The 18,666-nt window shown below is 34.1% G+C and overlaps 1 protein-coding gene across 1 annotated transcript in view; it reads right to left on the bottom strand.

Moving 5' to 3' along the window:
• Positions 1-18,666, bottom strand: part of LOC129228345 (insulin-like peptide receptor) — a 158,036-nt gene that overhangs the window by 8,161 nt on the left and 131,209 nt on the right. The window contains exons 18-23 of the mRNA XM_054863027.1: positions 16,969-17,059; positions 10,840-10,910; positions 10,609-10,748; positions 3,979-4,043; positions 3,004-3,136; positions 982-1,271 (exon numbers count right to left, since the gene is read on the bottom strand). Coding sequence (XP_054719002.1) covers positions 982-1,271; positions 3,004-3,136; positions 3,979-4,043; positions 10,609-10,748; positions 10,840-10,910; positions 16,969-17,059 — 790 coding nt within the window. The remainder of the gene's footprint in view (positions 1-981; positions 1,272-3,003; positions 3,137-3,978; positions 4,044-10,608; positions 10,749-10,839; positions 10,911-16,968; positions 17,060-18,666) is intronic.

The raw sequence follows: 18,666 nt of genomic DNA, 5'->3' as shown, positions 1-18,666 counted from the left end.
AGGGGTCAGTCATCATAATGGGAGGTTTTAATCTTCCAGGAATTGATTGGAATAATTTTTGCCATAGTAATAGCAGAGAAGAGGAATTTTTGAAAGTAATTGGTGATTGCTTCTTAGATCAAATTGTGACTCAGGGTACTCGACAGGACGTGATTTTGGATCTAGTTTTCTGCGACATGGAAGGTTCTGTTTAGGGGTTATGTGTAGGGGAACACATTGGAGATAGTGACCACAACAGTATTAGGTTTGGGATTTATTTGATATGTACATAGTAAAGAATTACAGGTTTGTGCCCAATTTCAGAAATACTGATTTTGTGGCACTTAGGCAGAGTTTGAAAGCAGTTTTTTCTTCCGGATTGAACAATAGCGATGTGAATCTTCAGTGGGCAGAGTTTAAGGAAAATCTAGCAAAAACGATTGGGGATCATGTTCCCTTTAGGAGAAAGGGTGTCAACACTAAAATTTGGCCGATGTGGTTCTCCAGGGAAACTAAAGACGCTCTAAATTACAAGCAAGCCGCTTTTCACAGGTTTCAAGAAACTGGTCACAGTGCAGATAGGCTCCAATATTGTAAGGCAAGGCGTAAATTTAAGCATTTGGTACGGATTTTTTTATGGGGGGGGGGGAGGGCTAAACCAGGCCTCATTAGCCCGTTGATATATCAGTCCCCGGCTTTAAAAAAAACTTGCTCGTTTTGTTGCAGTTGATAATATCTAAAACCAATTATCTCTTGTTTTAGATTCAGGCCAAACTTTGGGGCCTTGCACCAACATGGGCCCCCCGCATAGTCCGCTTAGTGTTAGACCTGTTACTGTCCATGTCTAACTTGTAGGCCTTACTAACCAGTTTTAAACTGAGTTTTATATAAAAAGTTAATTTCCATTAGGAAGAACATCAATCACTGAAATTAATTTTGTGTACCTTTTGATTATACACCTGACACAGCATTGGTTATAAAATAAAACAATAAATTTCATACCATACGTCTGTTTGGCTGTCGAAAATCCCATCTTTTAAAGACTCGGGAGACATCCAACGGACAGGGAGCAACCCTTTACCACCTTTTCGGTAATAATCCGTCTCATACACGTCCCTGGTCATACCAAAGTCTCCAATTTTTACCGTCAAATCTTCGGCAACCATGCAGTTACGTGCAGCCAGATCTCGGTGAACAAACTTCTTAGCAGCCAGGTAGGCCATGCCATCAGCTATTTCAGCAGCCATTTGCAAAATTTGTTTAAGTGTCGGTGGCTGCTGACCAGGGTTTTCCTGAAAGGGAAAAGCAATACAAAATAAAGAATACAGTATGTGACATAAATTTCAGAATCCTTAAATCCAAAACTTTTTTTTTCTTTTTTAAGTCTAATATTGTTAACTTTCAGCAAATCAATCATTGAAAACACAGTACTTTCCGTTCCCCTTTTCTAAAATTGTAATTTCGATGCCACATGTTATGCGTAAATAAGCGTTTTGCTGTAATTGTGCAGCAATCTATTAACATCTACTTTTCGTCAACAAATATTCTTTTTTCCTTTTCATAAGTATGCAATGCAAAGCCTATTGAACAAAAGTAAAAAATTATTTTTAGAAGAAAAAAAAATATTTATTTATTGTATTGCTGGACACATTGCATAGTAATAAAAAGCAACATTTGTGGACTATTAATCTGCGGATCTATTATCCGTGGAAAATTATCTCCGACTTTTGTTTTAGCATAATAAAGTATACTTTCATTCAGACTGCTCAAAAAATAAAAGAAATTTAGCACAAACATTAGCGAAACCAGGAAAAACATAACAAATACCACTCGACAGGAGAGTTTCACTATTTTTTTAAGTTGGAACCAAAAATCTGGAGAATTACAAAATCTGGAAAGGTACTGTTGCAGAGCATTTCGGATTTGGGGTCTCCTACTGTAATTAACTTTTCAGAGTTTAATGAATTTTTCTTTTTTTAGCAGAACATGTATAGGATCGATTTTTTTTTTTTAAATTTGATAGCAAAACATATATGGGTCTGATCTCTTCTCAATGCAGTGGAGTCCCAATAGCCCAAACTTACGGCATTTGAAAGTCCACTTAATCTGAAGCTGAATTTACGGCAAATATATCATAGAGTCGAAAAGAACTAGACTCACAATAAAACTGCAGGATTACTACTGTATTTTCCTGCATATTTTTCATGGCATCTGCAGGTCCTAAAATCGGCATGAAGAGAAAAAAAAAATCTTCATATAATCTGAAGATCATACAATGTCGAAAAACAAAGTTGCTTTGATTTAAAAGACAACTTCAGCAACTAAATGAGAAACCTAAAGTAATAATTTTAAAAGCATAATCAGAATTAATCTAAAAAATAATTTTTCTTCTTGGAATCACAATTATAGTAAGCTTTACTTTTAAGACAAAGGTGCAATCGATCTAGTCTAGTGCAAATGGAGACTGCTTCTTCCTTGCCTGTATGATTAGTTATTTTATGCAGCTGAAACTGTGTAAGAAGAAAATTCAAATTAAGCAAAATAAACAACCCTACAGGCGACAAAGCAGTCTCTTTTGGTGAATCCTACTGTAAACAGGTTCAATAGGTTGGTGTCAAGAAAAAAAAAGCACAGATAATCTGCGAAAACGCATAATCCACTTTTCATTAATTTTTCACTTTTTTAACAGATAATCCGTGGATAATACGCAGGAAAATATGTTATTTAAATAAGGTTAAAAAGGGGTCAAAAAATGCTGATCTGGACCAATCCTTTTTGGATTTTCAGAACTCCACCGTATTAATATTTTACTATTATTTTACAATGCAATAAAGTGTTAAGTTTGGTAGTCATCATATGTTTTGCAAAACATTTAGAGTGAGCTTTACTTAACTAATACTAATATTAATAATCCAAAGCAGTTAAGAATTAACTGTTCTCATATCATGGTAAACAATATTTATTTTAAATCTCCTTTCTTTATAAGTTGGACAACAGAATTTATGTTAGTGATTTCAAACTTACCTCTTCATCTGGACGGTGTGATCTTAAGTAAGTTTTTAAGTCTCCATTCGGCATCAATTCCATAATAACCAGAGTAGGTTGGCCTTTAGACACAACACCCAGTAACTTGATAACATGGTTGCAAGAAAAAGCTCTGAAAGAAAAATAACTTTGCATAACCTTTTTTTAAAAATTTCAAAAAATTGGAAAGAATATGTGTACTGTATTCATTTAAAAGTTTGTACCATCTAACTTTATTGATGACACATGGGGGGGGGGGGAATAGTTTTTGCGTAAAAGCAAATGATAACTTTCATGTGCAGAAATACGAGCTTAACCATTTTCCTAAACAAATTGATTAATGTAGGTTCTGCATTTTATTGATTCGTACAATTAAATGTCAAATCTTGTTGCCAGTTGAATTAGAAAAAAATAAATATATAAATAAATATGACATGGATTTTTGCTTGTTGCTGTTAATATGAGGATAGTCTAGAAAGCAATATGCATTAAAAGCAAAAGGGCAGAAGTGTTGAGATTAACATTGTAGCTCTGGCGGAAAAAAGAGCGAGTTCTGCAGGTGCATGGAGTGAGTTTTTAAACTGTTCACAATGGTACATAAAATAGAAATTTCCACCAAATGCAACATGTGATTGGTGAACTATTTTTTTGAATGCAGAAAATATTTGCGAAAGTAAAATTCATTGCAAGGTTAAAAAATTTTACAGCACAGGAACAATGGACGAGTCATCTGCAAAAAGGCACTGGGTTTAAAATTTCAAAGAGAGAAGAGATAATGCCCACAATGAAGAGCGGTGTGGTCTGCCTGTCTGTTATACCCAATGATTTGACAAAATATAATGATGATTTCATCAAGGCAGTTCAGGTGTGAAACTCAATGAAATGCATTAGGGGCTGTCTATAAATGATGTCACACATTTTTCAATAAAAAGTATGACACAATAAAAAGAAAAAGAAAACAATCAGCTATCTTACTTCATCACCGATGCTTCTTGCAAAAATTCTATTCTTTCTCGCAAACTTGCTGTTTCATTCACTGTCTAGAAAAAAGTAACAAATATGTTACAAAAGATTATTGCAGGGCAAAACAATTCAGAATTTCTCACAAGCTTGATAAGAGTTATCAAGAGGGCCAGATTTAATTTATGGGAAAAGTTGAGTTGTAAAAATCATTTTTAAAAATATTATGCATTGAGTAATTCAAATCAATACTGTCATAATTTCTTCTAACCAAATAACAATCACAGAAAAAATTTCACTTCAATCTCAAGTTTTAAACTCCAATTTTGTTTTACTTCAAATGCATGCTGACAAAAAAAAAGTGCAAGTAAAATCAAGCAAAAATTTTAAAAAATTAACCTTTCATATTCATATACAGTATTCATATACAGATCAAATGGAAAAATCAAATGAAACAAGATTAACAGAACAAAAAATATTCTTACCATAAAAGGTAGAGGAAAAGGGAGCGCATATGAGCAGATGAGGAACATGTGAACATGACATGTTTCACAAGTAATGGCAGTGCCAGTCCTAATTCTTGATCATAGGCGGATTTAGGACTGAGTTCCTGGGGGGGGGGCAGGTTTTTTTTGAGCAATGTTTTAAATTGCCTCCCCCCATGTTTTGGTCTGTTTTCCTGTGATGCATAAGGCCATGCTTTACTTTTTTTTTGTGTGTCGTTTTTATTAATGTGTGTTTTTATGCTGTCCTTTTTGAATTGACCATAAGAGAGGTGACTGTTATCAAGAGGGCGCGACACATGGCTCGAGATATTCTATATCCCACTTAAAAAGGACCCTTTTAAGTAGGATATAGAATATCTCCAATTTTAGGGGGTCCAAAAGTTTCTCCACTGCAGGAAATTTTGTAAAATAGATATAAAATTCTGCATTTTGAAGCCTTATAAGGCTTAATTGGATAGACAAAAATCTTGGGGGAAAATAGACAAATAATTTTTTTTTAAGTTTTATAATTTAAATGTGCTTTGTGATGTAAGTTAATACTTTAAAAGAAATGGTGTACAGATTTGGAAAATATGTAACATGAGAGTAACATACTACTTATTAGAACAATTCATAATTTATACACTTGATAAGAAATAAAATAGAAGCACACTTTGCTGAGGAGTTTCAAAGACTTGTCTAATTATTTTCAAGGTTTGGTTGGTTAGATTGTTTGTTTTGGCACAAGAGCCCTACTGCACCAATTCTTTTCAAGGATTTTAGAACATTTAATAATTTAAGGCACCTCATTAGAAATTCTAGTCTCTGAAATTGAGTACTAGATTATACAGTTGTACAGTATTGTTCAAACTTTAAAAACAAAAGCTATTTTAAGTTTAAAAGAAAAAATAGAATTCTATCATTACAACAACCTTTTTTTAATTATAAGCAGTGCAGAAAACGAAAAGAAATAGAGGTAGTGTATCATTTTTTCCCAGGCTAAACAGACTAACAATATGCAGTAGACGCAAGATAAAAGCAATCAATACGATAGAATTTCCAAAATACTGCATTTGGGATTAAATAAATTGCAAGATATGAAACATGTGAGTCAAAAAAATTTTGAAACATGTGAGTCCCAAAAATTTTAAGTAATATGTTACAAACTTAAGAACCATGATTTTTACACTTTTGATGCAGGATGTAGCAAGGAGCTGAATTTGACATATTTTGGCATTCCTCTCCCTACCATTTGTTACGAAATTTTAAAATTTAAGGTTTGTAGCCACGTTTCCAAATATTCAAGGTTTTCAAGCACTTGAAAATGAAATTAGTTTTTTCAAGCACTTTCCATTTGTTAAGGAACAAATCATGCAATTTTTTGCGAGTTACGGACCCACTTCAAAGCAGTGACCCGAAGCTATAGCTTGTTTATCATTTAGGCGAATCCGGCCCTGTATGTAATTCACTCTTACCTGCAGATTTTTGTAATTTTTACGAAAATTTGTCAGTTTTTACAGTTAAAGGATTTTTACAATTTTACCAACCTAAACGTGTGAGAATCCAGAATGTTCATCAAATTCTTTCGTCGTAACAACACAAAATATCTAGTTTTTGAAATAACGCAAATTGAAAATAAACATTCTGAAAAGAAAGAAAACAAATCATAATGAGTAGATCGTTCTGTTAGCACAAATGGGGGAGGGGGGGGGGTTTCTTTTATTTTAGGTTCTAATTTAAAAATAATTGTCAATTATAATAATTGTTGCAGCTGAATGCATAGCTCGTTTAGCCTATATTTTCATTTATATGGTTTTCATTTATGAAATAAAATGAATTGAATTGAATATACTGGCCCAAATGGTTTTCAGTCCAAAATAGTGAATTTAGGCATATTTTCAGCACCCCAGTGACAGCTGTATTATTTGTATTTAATGTTCTTTTTTTTTTCTTATCTCCCATCAGAAAAGGACATTCGCTATTCTCTTCATTTTCATTATACTATTCAAAAAAAGAAAAAAATAATGATTTTTTTGTTTTGAGATTTTGGAAGATGTGTTGGTATTATTTAAAGTCCATCCAAAACCGGGGGTCATTGCTCCATATGTCCCCCCTCTTATAAATCCACCTATGCCCTTCTGAACTAGTCAAAAAAGAAAAAAAATAATGATTTTTTAAAAACATTTTTGGAAGATGTGTTGTTACTACATAAAGTCCTCCCAAAACTGGGAGGGGGGGCATTGCCCCCCTCTGCCCCCCTTCCCATAAATCCGCCCATGTTCTTGATCAAACTTTTAGAGCAATAAGCTAGTTTATGTTTCTGTAGCTACAACTTCTTTATTTTAGCAGATGCTGATGTAATTTTATCACTCTCTTCTTCACATAAAAACATAATTAAAACTAACTATCCAGACAATCACAGCCTTCCACTGGATGGCCGAAATTTATCCCAAAGCTCCAATGATAGGACTACTGATAAATTTTACATAACCTAATGACTTTAAGTAACATATTAAGGCTATGTATCTACTTAGCAGAGTTAACTTTAAACTATAAAGATGAAAAGACGAAGACATTAATTAGCAAAACTTTATTCCAACTTACTAGATGATCGCCATTTTTAAAACTTCAAAAACTACTTAATGTTGCCAAACAATAATAAAGAAATATATATAAACAATAATACAACTTTAACAACTACCCTACAACTGACTCCTTCAGGAGTTCTACAACAGTAACAGTAGCAGGAGTAATCCAATAACACTCTTTCTCCAGAGTGCTCCTGGAGCGAGAGAGTTTACGCGCATGCATGTATTTGTTATTGAAACACCATCTCCAATCTTATTTTTAACTGCAGGTGGTGATTACGCAATCCGCTGAAATCCAAGTTGGTTTCATTGTTTAATGGAGAATATACTACTATTTTTCAGTTTGGAATCTTTTTTAGATTTGTTATAAATTTGTATTTTCTTGCGGGAGGATATTTCTTATGTTTACATTTGTTTGGGCGGGTGTTTTTTTACTGATGGAATTGTAGAGTTAAGAAAGTAGGATAAACACTGTTTCTTCATCATTTTAAAGAAACCAAGAAGAGGAGAAAGCAAAGAACAATACTACTTGAGTTTCAACTTTGATGAGAAATTGTAATTAAATTCTCTTTAATGTTGAAACTTGGCTGGTATCTACTACTTCAGTTGGGCATGAAAAAAGAAAGTGAGTTAACTTGTTTGATCTTAAATTTTAATTATGTGCTGTTATTTTACAAATATAGAAGTGTTATTTTGCAATTGAAGAATTATGTGCTAACATTGTAATTCCTTGTTGTTTGACATCAAGCTCTTTATAAATGTTGTTTGACATCAAACCCAATAAATGTTGTTTCATGAAGAGCTTCAATCATTTAAAACATTTATGATTTTATTTTAAAACCACAATTTCTATTTGAGTGGTGTTCCTCCTTCCCAACCTTTCAAAGAACTTTCAATAAAGTAATTAATTATTGATTTCAGACATAAATTTGATTTTTTTCGAGCAATCTCGATTGCTTATTGCTTTCATTTGACTGTTTTGATGTGCTATCATTTTATTTTCCCGCCAGCACCCTCTGCAGCATCACCGTCGACCGGCTCTTCACGATGCTGCTCCTCTAGCAAAAGCCATCTCCAGGTTGCATCCATATGCTATACTTACATGCATACATACATGCACGTACAACACACAAACACATACACCTACACACACATAAACAAATACACACACACAAAACTACCCAAACATTCATGCCTGCACACAGACACAAACACATATGCCTCCACACACATACACATACCCCGCCCCCAGGCAGACAAACACTCATACACACAACTACCAACACTCATGCCTGCACACAGACACACACATACACCCTACACACAAACATACATACCTTCCCCCACACACAAACACACACAGCTACATACACGCACACACTCATGATTGCGAAAAACATAATTTGAATTAAAGATGTCAAAATTCAAATTAATATTTTTTTTTTTTTTTTTTTTTGCCTTTATTTAGAAAGATGTCTCAGAAACTTTCTGGATTATCCAGAAGCTGTATTATAAGGTATCAATAGGAGAGTCTCCGGATCAATGATCATCTACAAACGGTATTATAAGATACCCCTGGGATTACTTCTGGATTAAAATTGTCTAAAAGACATCCTTAGGATAGTTTCCTGTCAAAGAGGTGTTTTTGAGTATCCTACAATTGTCGTAATTCTATTCAAAAAGTGTCAGATGAAGGATGTCTTTTGGATGAAAGCAAGAGTGTACTTTTTGACAAAGTTACGACAGGTGTAGGAGCATTATCGGATAGCCAGCTGAAAATGATATCCGCAGGATTCTTTAAGGATATCAGCGTGTTGTGAGAGTAATAAGCTAAAATTAATTATTGAAAACCATTATTCATTAACCATTCAAGTAAATTTATGGTAATGTTTAAATTTTTAAATTAAATTAAGAATTCTTTATTTTTGAAATTAGTTCTAAGGTGGATGACGGGGCCCTTGTGAACAAAATGTGTAGGGGCACATGTGAACAGCTCCCATATCCTCTCCGTAATATAATATTAGTGTAGGGTTATTATGAGAGTTTAAAAAAAGGTATAATGATTCATAATTATTATTTTAGTACAATCAGCTAGTAAATTTTGTGTTCATTATTATTAATTTTTCATATATTTTATTTTTTTTCATTCTTTAAACCTTTGTAACTAAATAGTTGGCCAACAATTTCCTATTGCATAATATTTACAAGGAAAAAAAAAACAAAGATATTTTCCTTTAACTAAAAACTGAAGTTTTAAATTATTTTAATTCATCATCATATTCTGTTTAAAGCTTAAATGCACTATATAAGAAGAATAAACTTTTCATAATAAAATATTCTTTGTGTTCATGGGTGCAAGTCCTTCTGTCTCAGGACGGATTTCCGTCTTGACGAAATTTGAGACGTTACGATTTAGTGTTGTTACCAGTCTCGAAGTTAATTAACAAAGTATTGCGATAATTTTTTCAATGTTGAATCACATTATTTATTGAAACTTTTGCTGTGATTAAATCCTAATGCTATCAGTATAGTTTTGTATACTTTTTGGCAGTTGAGAACAATGGAGGAAGTGAGAAGCAAAGGATATAAGTGGACTTACTAAAGTTTTGAGTAAAATGAATTTGAAGTTCAGATCCGAGGTAGACTTTCATTGATTTTTTTCTTCTAAATCTTGTCGTATAGCAGCACCTATCAGAGTAACTAGAACCATCTCTTGCCCCATAACAGAGAAGAGGTTCACCTAACATTTGCACTAGTTATCTCCAAATGTTTAGCTTTGGCACTTACATCCCTTTGCTTCTCACTGCCTCATTGGTCCACATCAATTATACTTCATTTCAGTACGACAATGTGCCATTTGTAAGTTTACAAATGTTCATATGCATAACAAAATGGTTAGGTCTGATATGTCAACATTTTCATTAAAATAAAGTTCTTGATAAAGTTGCTACTAAACAAAAAGTGGCTACTTGTCACTGGCAACTATAAAAAAAAAAATAATTTTCAGGTCAACGGTAATTTCCGCAGCAGTGTATAATCAGCAGGACCTCCTAAGAATCAGCTTGAAGGAGAAAAAAAAATCTTCGTATAATCCGTGGATAATATGATGGCAAAAAATGAAGTTGATTTTGATTCAACGTACTACTTTAGCAACTAAATTAATGTGAAAAAATTAATAATTTTTAAGCCATAATCAAAATTAATTAAAAGATGAAGATTTCTTCTTGAAATAATGATTATAATAAGCTAATTACTTAAAGACAAAAGCACTAAGTCAGTAATCAGTACAAACGGCCCAGTAGAAAGAGACTGTTTCTTGTTTGCTTGTAAGGTTATTTGTGTAGCCTATATTGCTTAAAAGGAGCACTCACGCTATGTGAATAAAATAACCCTACAGGGCAGTGAAGCAGTCCCCATCGGTGAATCCTGCAATAAATTGAGGTTCAATACTTTGCTGTTGTTAGGAAAAAGAAGCACAGATAATCTGGGGCAAAAATATAATCAGCACCTTATAAATTTTACTTTTTTGACAGATATTCCATGGATAATGTACAGGAAATTACTATACTCACTTTAGCAGCACATGGAGAAACTTTAACATCATTCAAGTCATGCACTTCTCCTTTATACACCATTCCAAAGGAGCCCTGTCCCAATTCTTCTAGGAGCTTCACCTTTTCTCTGGGTATTTCCCATTCATCAGGTTCATATACTGTAACGAGGATATACAGATCAAGTATTATGCAATAATGCTATGCAAAAATTGATCTGAGATGAAAACTATCATCATAAAAATTACGAACCCAAGTTTGAGCTGATGTACTCGGGGTTAACAGATGCATAATCAACATAATCTGGAACATGCGACTTGAACCTAAATAATTACAGAAGTTAAACAAACCGTGATGAAACAATCTGAAAGCAATGAATGAACTCGATGAACATAAAAATATCATGTTCTCAATACTGTATCTGTGTGTTTGTCCTTAAAATATTTATAAGTGGAATATTTAAAAATTTAAGAAATAAATGAGTCCCTTAATTTTATGAAGATTTATGAACACATAGAGTTTATAGTTTTTACATTACTCGTGATTGATTAATGGTGATAAAATACGACATCAGTTACAATATTTAACTAAAATGCCCCCTCCCTTCCCAATGTGTAAGTAAAAATAACAGAACAGGAGGCCCGAAAACGAGTTTAAAAATTTTATGCCACTATTTCATACAGAAATTAATGAAAGTAAGCAGTTCCAAAGCTACATTTAATGCTTGTAACCCTCTTGTTAAAGTGAAACCTACTAATAGAATGCGTCAGATCATTTAAAATGAGTTTTTTAGATGCAGGCTGGAATTTGGAAAAACTTTCTTTTTGCCTTTTGCTTGGTAATTATTATGCAGATCATTTTAAACATGTTTAAATAACTGTTTTAATGAACAAATGTTCATAAGATAAGTCTTGTTTGTTGCATTTACCCTTTATATGTATCACAGTGAAGCTTATAAAAATGACGTTTTAATATGTTATACGTGGCGCATGTCCTTGCTTGTAACATAGGGCACATGAGCCATTCCACGAAAAAGTCAACACTTTGTTCTGGGCGATAGTTCATACATTTCATTAAAAAGTAATAATTTTAAAGGGTAATGACAAAATTTTTTGCTTACGAAATCACACATAAGTATAATTTGATAAGCAGAAAAAAATTGTGCATTAATATTTTAAATTATTATTTTAAATTAAATATATGTGGCCTCACGTCAGTGGCGGATCTAGCCTATCATTTTGGGAGGACCATCCGAAATTTTGGACAAATTCCCTATAAATTTTATTTAAAAAAAAGTTTAAAAACTCAATTTTAGTTTATCTTTAGGGACGTTGAGTGAGGGGGATGGATTTAGAAAACTCCCTTGAAAATGTTTCAAAATTGAAATTTGAGTAATTTTTGACAATTAGGGTCCTAAAAACATATTTTAGGCTAATTTTGATGATGTAAGGAGAAAGGTTGGAGTTCAGGTGCTGACCCCAAAATACTATTTCAAAATGAAGCGTAGAAACTGAAATATTCTGTCGCTATTTGTTGATTAGGAGAGAGGGTGGGTACTCTTATTTTTTTCTTTTGTAAATCCTAAAAATCCGAATTTTTGGACCTGTTAGAGAAAGCGATAGAAGATTTGTGTGCTTATCCTCCAAAAACCTCATTCTAAAGCTATCTGAAAGCCTAAAAGAGGCCATTTAAGCCACTTTTATGCAAGTTAAGGGATGAAGACTGGGTAAGCTAATCTCCATTGAAAGTTTTTACAAATTGAAGTCCAAAAATGCAATATTTAGTTACCTTTCATGGTATTTGTGGATGAACATGGGAAAAGATGGCTCTCCCTCAGTAAGTTTTGAAATTTAAGTCAAAAAAAAAAAAAAAAAAAACAAAGTCCTTTGGTCCTGTGAGCAATAGGTGTACTCATAGGACAGCAGCATTAAGAGGTTGTCTAAGCATCTAAAGTCGTAATCAAGGAATGATGCAAACGATGTAGCAAAACTTTGAAATAATTCTTCTGTTTCAAGCAGAGGTACATAATTTCTCTCCCAATTACATTTTATTATCTTCTCATAATGCTTTCTTTTCTTCTTAAAATAGTTTCTTTACAGGGTGTGATTGAAAATAACCCAAACTTTTGCTGCCACGTGGCTTTCAGGTGCCAAAAAAGAATGTATGTTGGCTGAAATGTGCGTCCGATCTTGCTCTTGCTGGGCCAACACAAGTTATTGTGCTGCAAGCAGCGGTTGATTAAATATCGCCTATGAGCGAAGGTTCTTTTTAAAGTAGGTTACGTTTTCCAATTGGTGGTGAAAATGCAACGAACGACTGATCAGCGTTTACACAATCAAGTTTTGCGTAGAAGTAAAAAAGATCTTGACCCAGACTCCGGACCTGCTTAAGGAAGCCTTCAAAAATGATGTTCTGTCCCAGACACAAATTTATTGATGGCACAAGGCGTTCAAAGAGGGCCAGGAGGATGCCAAATAGAAATAACAGGCAGGGAGGCCTTCCACATCAAAAACTGATTAAAAAGTCAACATGGTTCATGAATTCTTGAACATTGACCATCATACAAGCATCCGGGAGTTGAGTGAAGCGCTAAATCTAACTTACTACAGCATTCAAAAAATTGTGACGGCAGAATTAAGACGCAAAGTGTGCGTGAAAATGGTTTTTAAGGTTTTGACCAAGTATTTTTTCAGAGTGCTTCCCTCACCCTCCTACAGCCCAGAAATGTTTCCCCCTCCCCGACTTCTTTTTGTTCTGGCTCATCAAAAGGAATCCGAGGATCAGGCGTTTCCAGTCGATAGCGGACATTCAAGGAGTGTAACCAACAATCTAAATGCCATCCTGGAAGACTCGTTTTAAAAATGCCTTGAAGGGTGGAAGGACTGCTACCGCCGGTGTATCAAAGCACAAGGGATGTATTTCGAAGAGTTACGTGCATTTGTCAAAAAGGTCAAAAAAATTATTGTTCCGACAAAAGTTTGGTTACCTTTCAATCGCACCCTGTAATCACAAGGTTTTTGGAAGGGCCATGGCTCCCCCTAGATTCGCCCCACGTCACATCCAGGACAAAATGTCAGTTTTCCGCTGCATGCCTTACATTCATATTTATTGGACCAGGCAGTTATTAGAGTCCAAATATTCATTCTGATATGGTCTAATTAGTGATGCAAAACACAGAGGCATTTATTTTTAAAGGTGAATATTCACATTAGATACACACCTAAATAATATTTTTTCTACGAGTAGTTTTTTTACCATGATTCTTGGAGTGTTCCAGGAATAAAACTATTCAAACTTAAGCAACGTCACACAAGTTAGTAGTTTAGCCATTGCAACCTCTCTAGTGGAGAACAATATGCCTTGCCTTTGCAGTTCACTGAACTGGTTATGGAATAAACCTAAATAAAGCTATACAAATACAAATACAAAAGTGACGACCAACAACAGGCTCTGGGCCCAGCTAGACTGGTCCTAGTCAATTTACAACCCCCAGTGAAGATCAATGGCCCTCTTAAAACTGTCTACTCCTTTGCTCATTACCACCTCTTCCGGTAAGCTGTTCCAAGGTTCCACTACCCTGCTAAAATAATAATTCTTCCTAATATCCATGTTAGCCTGAGATTTAAATAGCTTAAAACAATGACCCCTTGTCCTGTTTTCAGTGCTAAACTTTAGCCCCGTAACATCTTTCGTTTTAATAAATTTAAACAGCTGAATCATGTCCCCTCGGTCTCTTCTTTGCTCAAGACTGTACATTTTTAGCCTTCTAAGCCTGGAATCATAATCTAAGTGGGAAAGTCCACTTATTAGCCTTGTAGCCCGCCTTTGAACCCTTTCCAATACATTAATGTCTTTCTTAAGATAAGGAGACCAAAACTGAACAGCATACTCCAAATGGGGTCTTACCAAACTTCTATATAAGGGCAGAAGAACTTCTTTAGATTTATTTGAAATAGATCTATTGATAAACCCAAGCATCTTATTGGCTTTGTTGCTAGCAATGCTGCACTGTTGGCTAAACTTTAAATCCTGACTTATTAGGACCCCCAGATCAGTAACTTTGTCTGCCTGACTAATGACTGAACCTTGCAAATAATAACTTGTACACTTATTTCCATGCCCTAAATGTAGCACTTGACATTTCCCAACATTAACAGCCATACCCCATTTATCAGCCCACTCCGTAATATGATCTAGATCCTCTTGCAGCTGATTTGCTTGTTCTTCATTTTCTACAGTCCCCATAACTTTGACATCATCAACAAAACAATTTATGTTCCCAGAAATATTTTTGTGAATATCGTTCATAAAGACAATGAACAAAACAGGCCCTAACACTGATCCTTGAGGAACCCCGCTTAAGACCTCACTCCAATTAGAATAATTTCCCCTTACAACTACTCTTTGTTTCCTTCCGGTCAGCCAATTTTTTTACCCAAATGAAAGTTTTGCCTCCTATTCCTATATCAGTTAATTTGCTAAGTAGAGCAACATGCGGTACCTTATCGAAAGCTTTTTGAAAATCAATGTAAACAACATCTACAGGCTTCTTATTGACCAAAGCCATGGTAACTTTGTTATAGAAATATAATAAATTAGTTGCACAAGATTTACCTTTCCTAAAACCGTACTGAAAACTAGTCAATAGATTATTAGTCTCTAGAAAATTTACTATACACTGTTTTTTTTTTTTTTTTTTTTCACAGTTCGTTTTGTCAAAGTTTTACTGATTAGAACATATGTAATTGAATATAGTTTTGTATACCGTCTCTCTCCGACTGTACCACCACCCAAAATATATTACAAGGACCTCACCAAAAAACCAAGTATATGGTAAACACACCAGTAGTGGTCAGTGCTTAGTAGTGGCCACTTCAAGGTTTATCTCTATATTTGAAAAAAAAGTAAGGTCAAAGAAATTGTGAAAGGAAGTCTGTGGCAGGCCTGCAGCCAGGAGATACCATAGCACATGCAGACTTGAAATTTTGTATAAAATTACTTTGGGCCCTGGTAGTTTGCACCTGGGGTTCGTTTTTTTAATTTCAAATTAGTTTTTTTGTAATTATTTTTTTAAGCTCAAATTTCAAGTTAATTGTCTATTAATGAAATGGAAGAATTTTCACACTCCTTAACTTTTTCTATGACGTTTGAAAGAGATTTTGTTTCTGCATCAAATAAAGCTTGCTCCATTTTTCTCAATTAGTTAGAATAGCAGATATAAGGGTTTCGATTTTACCAAAAAGTCCTAGGCTGAACTTGATTCAAGTCCTGAGATTTACTAGAGAACACAAATTTGAAAGCAACTTTTGAAACATACAAAGCTGCTGTTTTACAAATACAAATACAAATGTGACGACCAGCAACAGGCTCTGGGCCCAGCTAGGCTGGTCCTAGTCAATTAATTAGTCCCCAATGAAGATCAATGGCCCTCTTAAAGCTATCCACTCCCTTGCTCATTACCGCCTCTTCCGGTAAGCTATTCCAAGTGCCCACGACCCTGCTAAAGTAGTAGTTTTTCCCGATTTCCAAGTTAGCGTGAGATTTAAATAGCTTAAAACAATGACCCCTTGTCGTGCTTTCCCCGCAAAAATTTAATCCAGCTACATCTTTCATTTTGATAAATTTAAAGAACTGAATCATGTCCCCTCTGACTCTCCTTTGCTCCAGGCTATACATGTTTTGCTCTGATCAAGAGGTCCTTAAGCTGTGAAATTTGGTACAAGTTTGTTTGGACCCTGGGGACAGGGGGGGAGGGGCTCTTCAAAGCATTTTTTTTAAAATAATTTTGTTACATGTATTTTTATGGTTCCTTTTGTCTTCGGGTTGAAGTAGGATGTTAATATTTTTCTATGTTTAGCGAGTATTTTACTAAAACTATTTTCTACAGCAAGGGGAGCGTGATTTTTATTTCGTTCTAATGGTAACGTGTATTGTAACTGATTCTTCTTAACAGGCACTTTAAATCTTTGTGAAATCTTTGTGAACCAAATAAAATTCCAAAGCAATCTTCGGGGGTTTCCCCAAGGGATTCAAACTCGTTTGATGCACTTTTGAATCCATTGGGAGACCTGGAATCCTATTTTTTCAAATATACACCTTGAAGTGGCCACTACTGAAGCACTGGCCACTGTTACGTTTACCTTAATTCTTTAAAATTTGACAAATTGTTAATCTGTCACAAAAACTTTTAACTCAAAAGTGCAAAATGGCACAAAAAAAAAAAAACAACCTTATTTTACACATTGAAACATTCCTTTTCCTTTTTGCTTTCTGGTAATGATCAAAATGTAGAAGACTGAAAAAACTTAATTATTTCTCTAAACTCTGCTATTTATATGAGCAATACAACTTTACACAAGTGTAATTTAAGATTTAACTTACTTCCACTTGTAGACTCCATACATAGCTCCCAGAAGCAAAGCAAAGAAAAATATCAGAGAAACAACGAGAGCTATTTCCATTATATAATTTTCTGAAACAAAATAGAAATAAACTAAATGAGATGAAAAAATATTCACAAATTTGATGCACAATAGCTAATTACATTAATAAAATGTTTATTAAACCCCAATTGTATTTCCAACTACAGTGGACTGTAGATTCAAACAACAACAATATCCAACTTTTCACAAGTATTGTATTTCAGAGTTAAAAGAGGACTTTTCTTCAGCAACATGAGTTTTCCAGTAAATGAATGCAGGGATATATATCAGCTTCCTGATAAGCTACCTGTGATTGTCTACTTTGATCCCCAAAAACTACAATAACCAAAAATAACATCTTTTATAAGAAATAAGTCTGATGTGCCAAGAAAATCTCAATAAAAAGCAGAAGTTCAAGTGGCTAGAGGTGACTTTCTTCTCCCTCATTCTGACAAGCTGCCTGACAGAGTGCTAACCAGGATCTGATCTGCTGCACAACACCAATAGTCTTATTCCTTGAGCTGTAGTCATTTTTACTACATACTAGGGTTGGTCCAGTGGTTGAAATTCCGACCATATTCATTACTGAATATTTGAGAAAACTTATTCAAATTTTCCTGTTTCTAAAATTTTTATTTTTACTCTAATACAATCGTTTAGCATACATCTGGGAACATATAATTTTTACATGTACTCACAATACTAAACAGTAATAATTTGTTCCAATTTTGCTTTCTGTATGTGGCATAGCCTATTAATAACGCTTTTGCGTCAAAAAAAAAAAAAAAAAAAAACAACAACATTGAAACCAAAGCTTTTTTATGTTACTCTCAAGATAAATGAATGAAAGGGGATATTTCGATTATTGGGAAATTGGCGTGGTCTTCAAATTCTTGGTGTGAATAATTTCATTTTGGATACCATGTTCCCTTGTGATAACGCTATGTAAATATATATTTCTTTACCCTTTGTTTATATATGCAAAAGGAAGACATTTCTTGTACTGGCTTTGGTGTCACAAAAATCGATGCCAAAGGATATAGATCGCCAATTTCCCAATTTTTGAAATTTTCCCAAATGAAATGATACCGCAAAACTCAGTTTATACGTAAAAGTTATGTATAAAAAAAACTTCTAACAAAAAGTCAACTATCATTGATTAAGTTACCTTGATCTTTGGCAGTAGAGGTATAAAATTTTAAACGGTCAAATAAACCAAACCTACTTGCTGCATTAAAAATTGTCCATTTGAAAACACTGGACGTCGTAATACTAATACAATTTTAAAAAGTCTGTCTTTGGGATTTTTTATGTTTAATGCTGATGTCACACTTTTTCTCTACGTGTTTCACCCCCTTCCCTCTTTGTCACAAAGTTTCACACTTCACTGTACCTCTCCTCTCTTCGCTTATGAAAAACAGTGTGACAAATGCCACTCTTATTTTAAAAAATGTGCAATGTCACATTCTCCACTCTGTGTACCTCTCTTACTTCTTTCCTTCCCCTTGATTCAATTTCATGGATCCCACCTTAAAGCATGACTTTATTCTTGAACAGCACCCTGCTTTGTGATAACCCTATGCAAATAAATATTTCCCTACTATTTGTTTCAGTATGCAAAGTAAAAACAATTGTCGCACTGGCATTGCTGCCAAAA

Source organism: Uloborus diversus, chromosome 1, assembly GCF_026930045.1.
Source record: "Uloborus diversus isolate 005 chromosome 1, Udiv.v.3.1, whole genome shotgun sequence".
Lineage (NCBI taxonomy): Eukaryota > Metazoa > Arthropoda > Arachnida > Araneae > Uloboridae > Uloborus > Uloborus diversus.
Note: the sequence above shows the minus strand (reverse complement) of the source record. Positions and strands in the feature narration are given on the sequence as shown.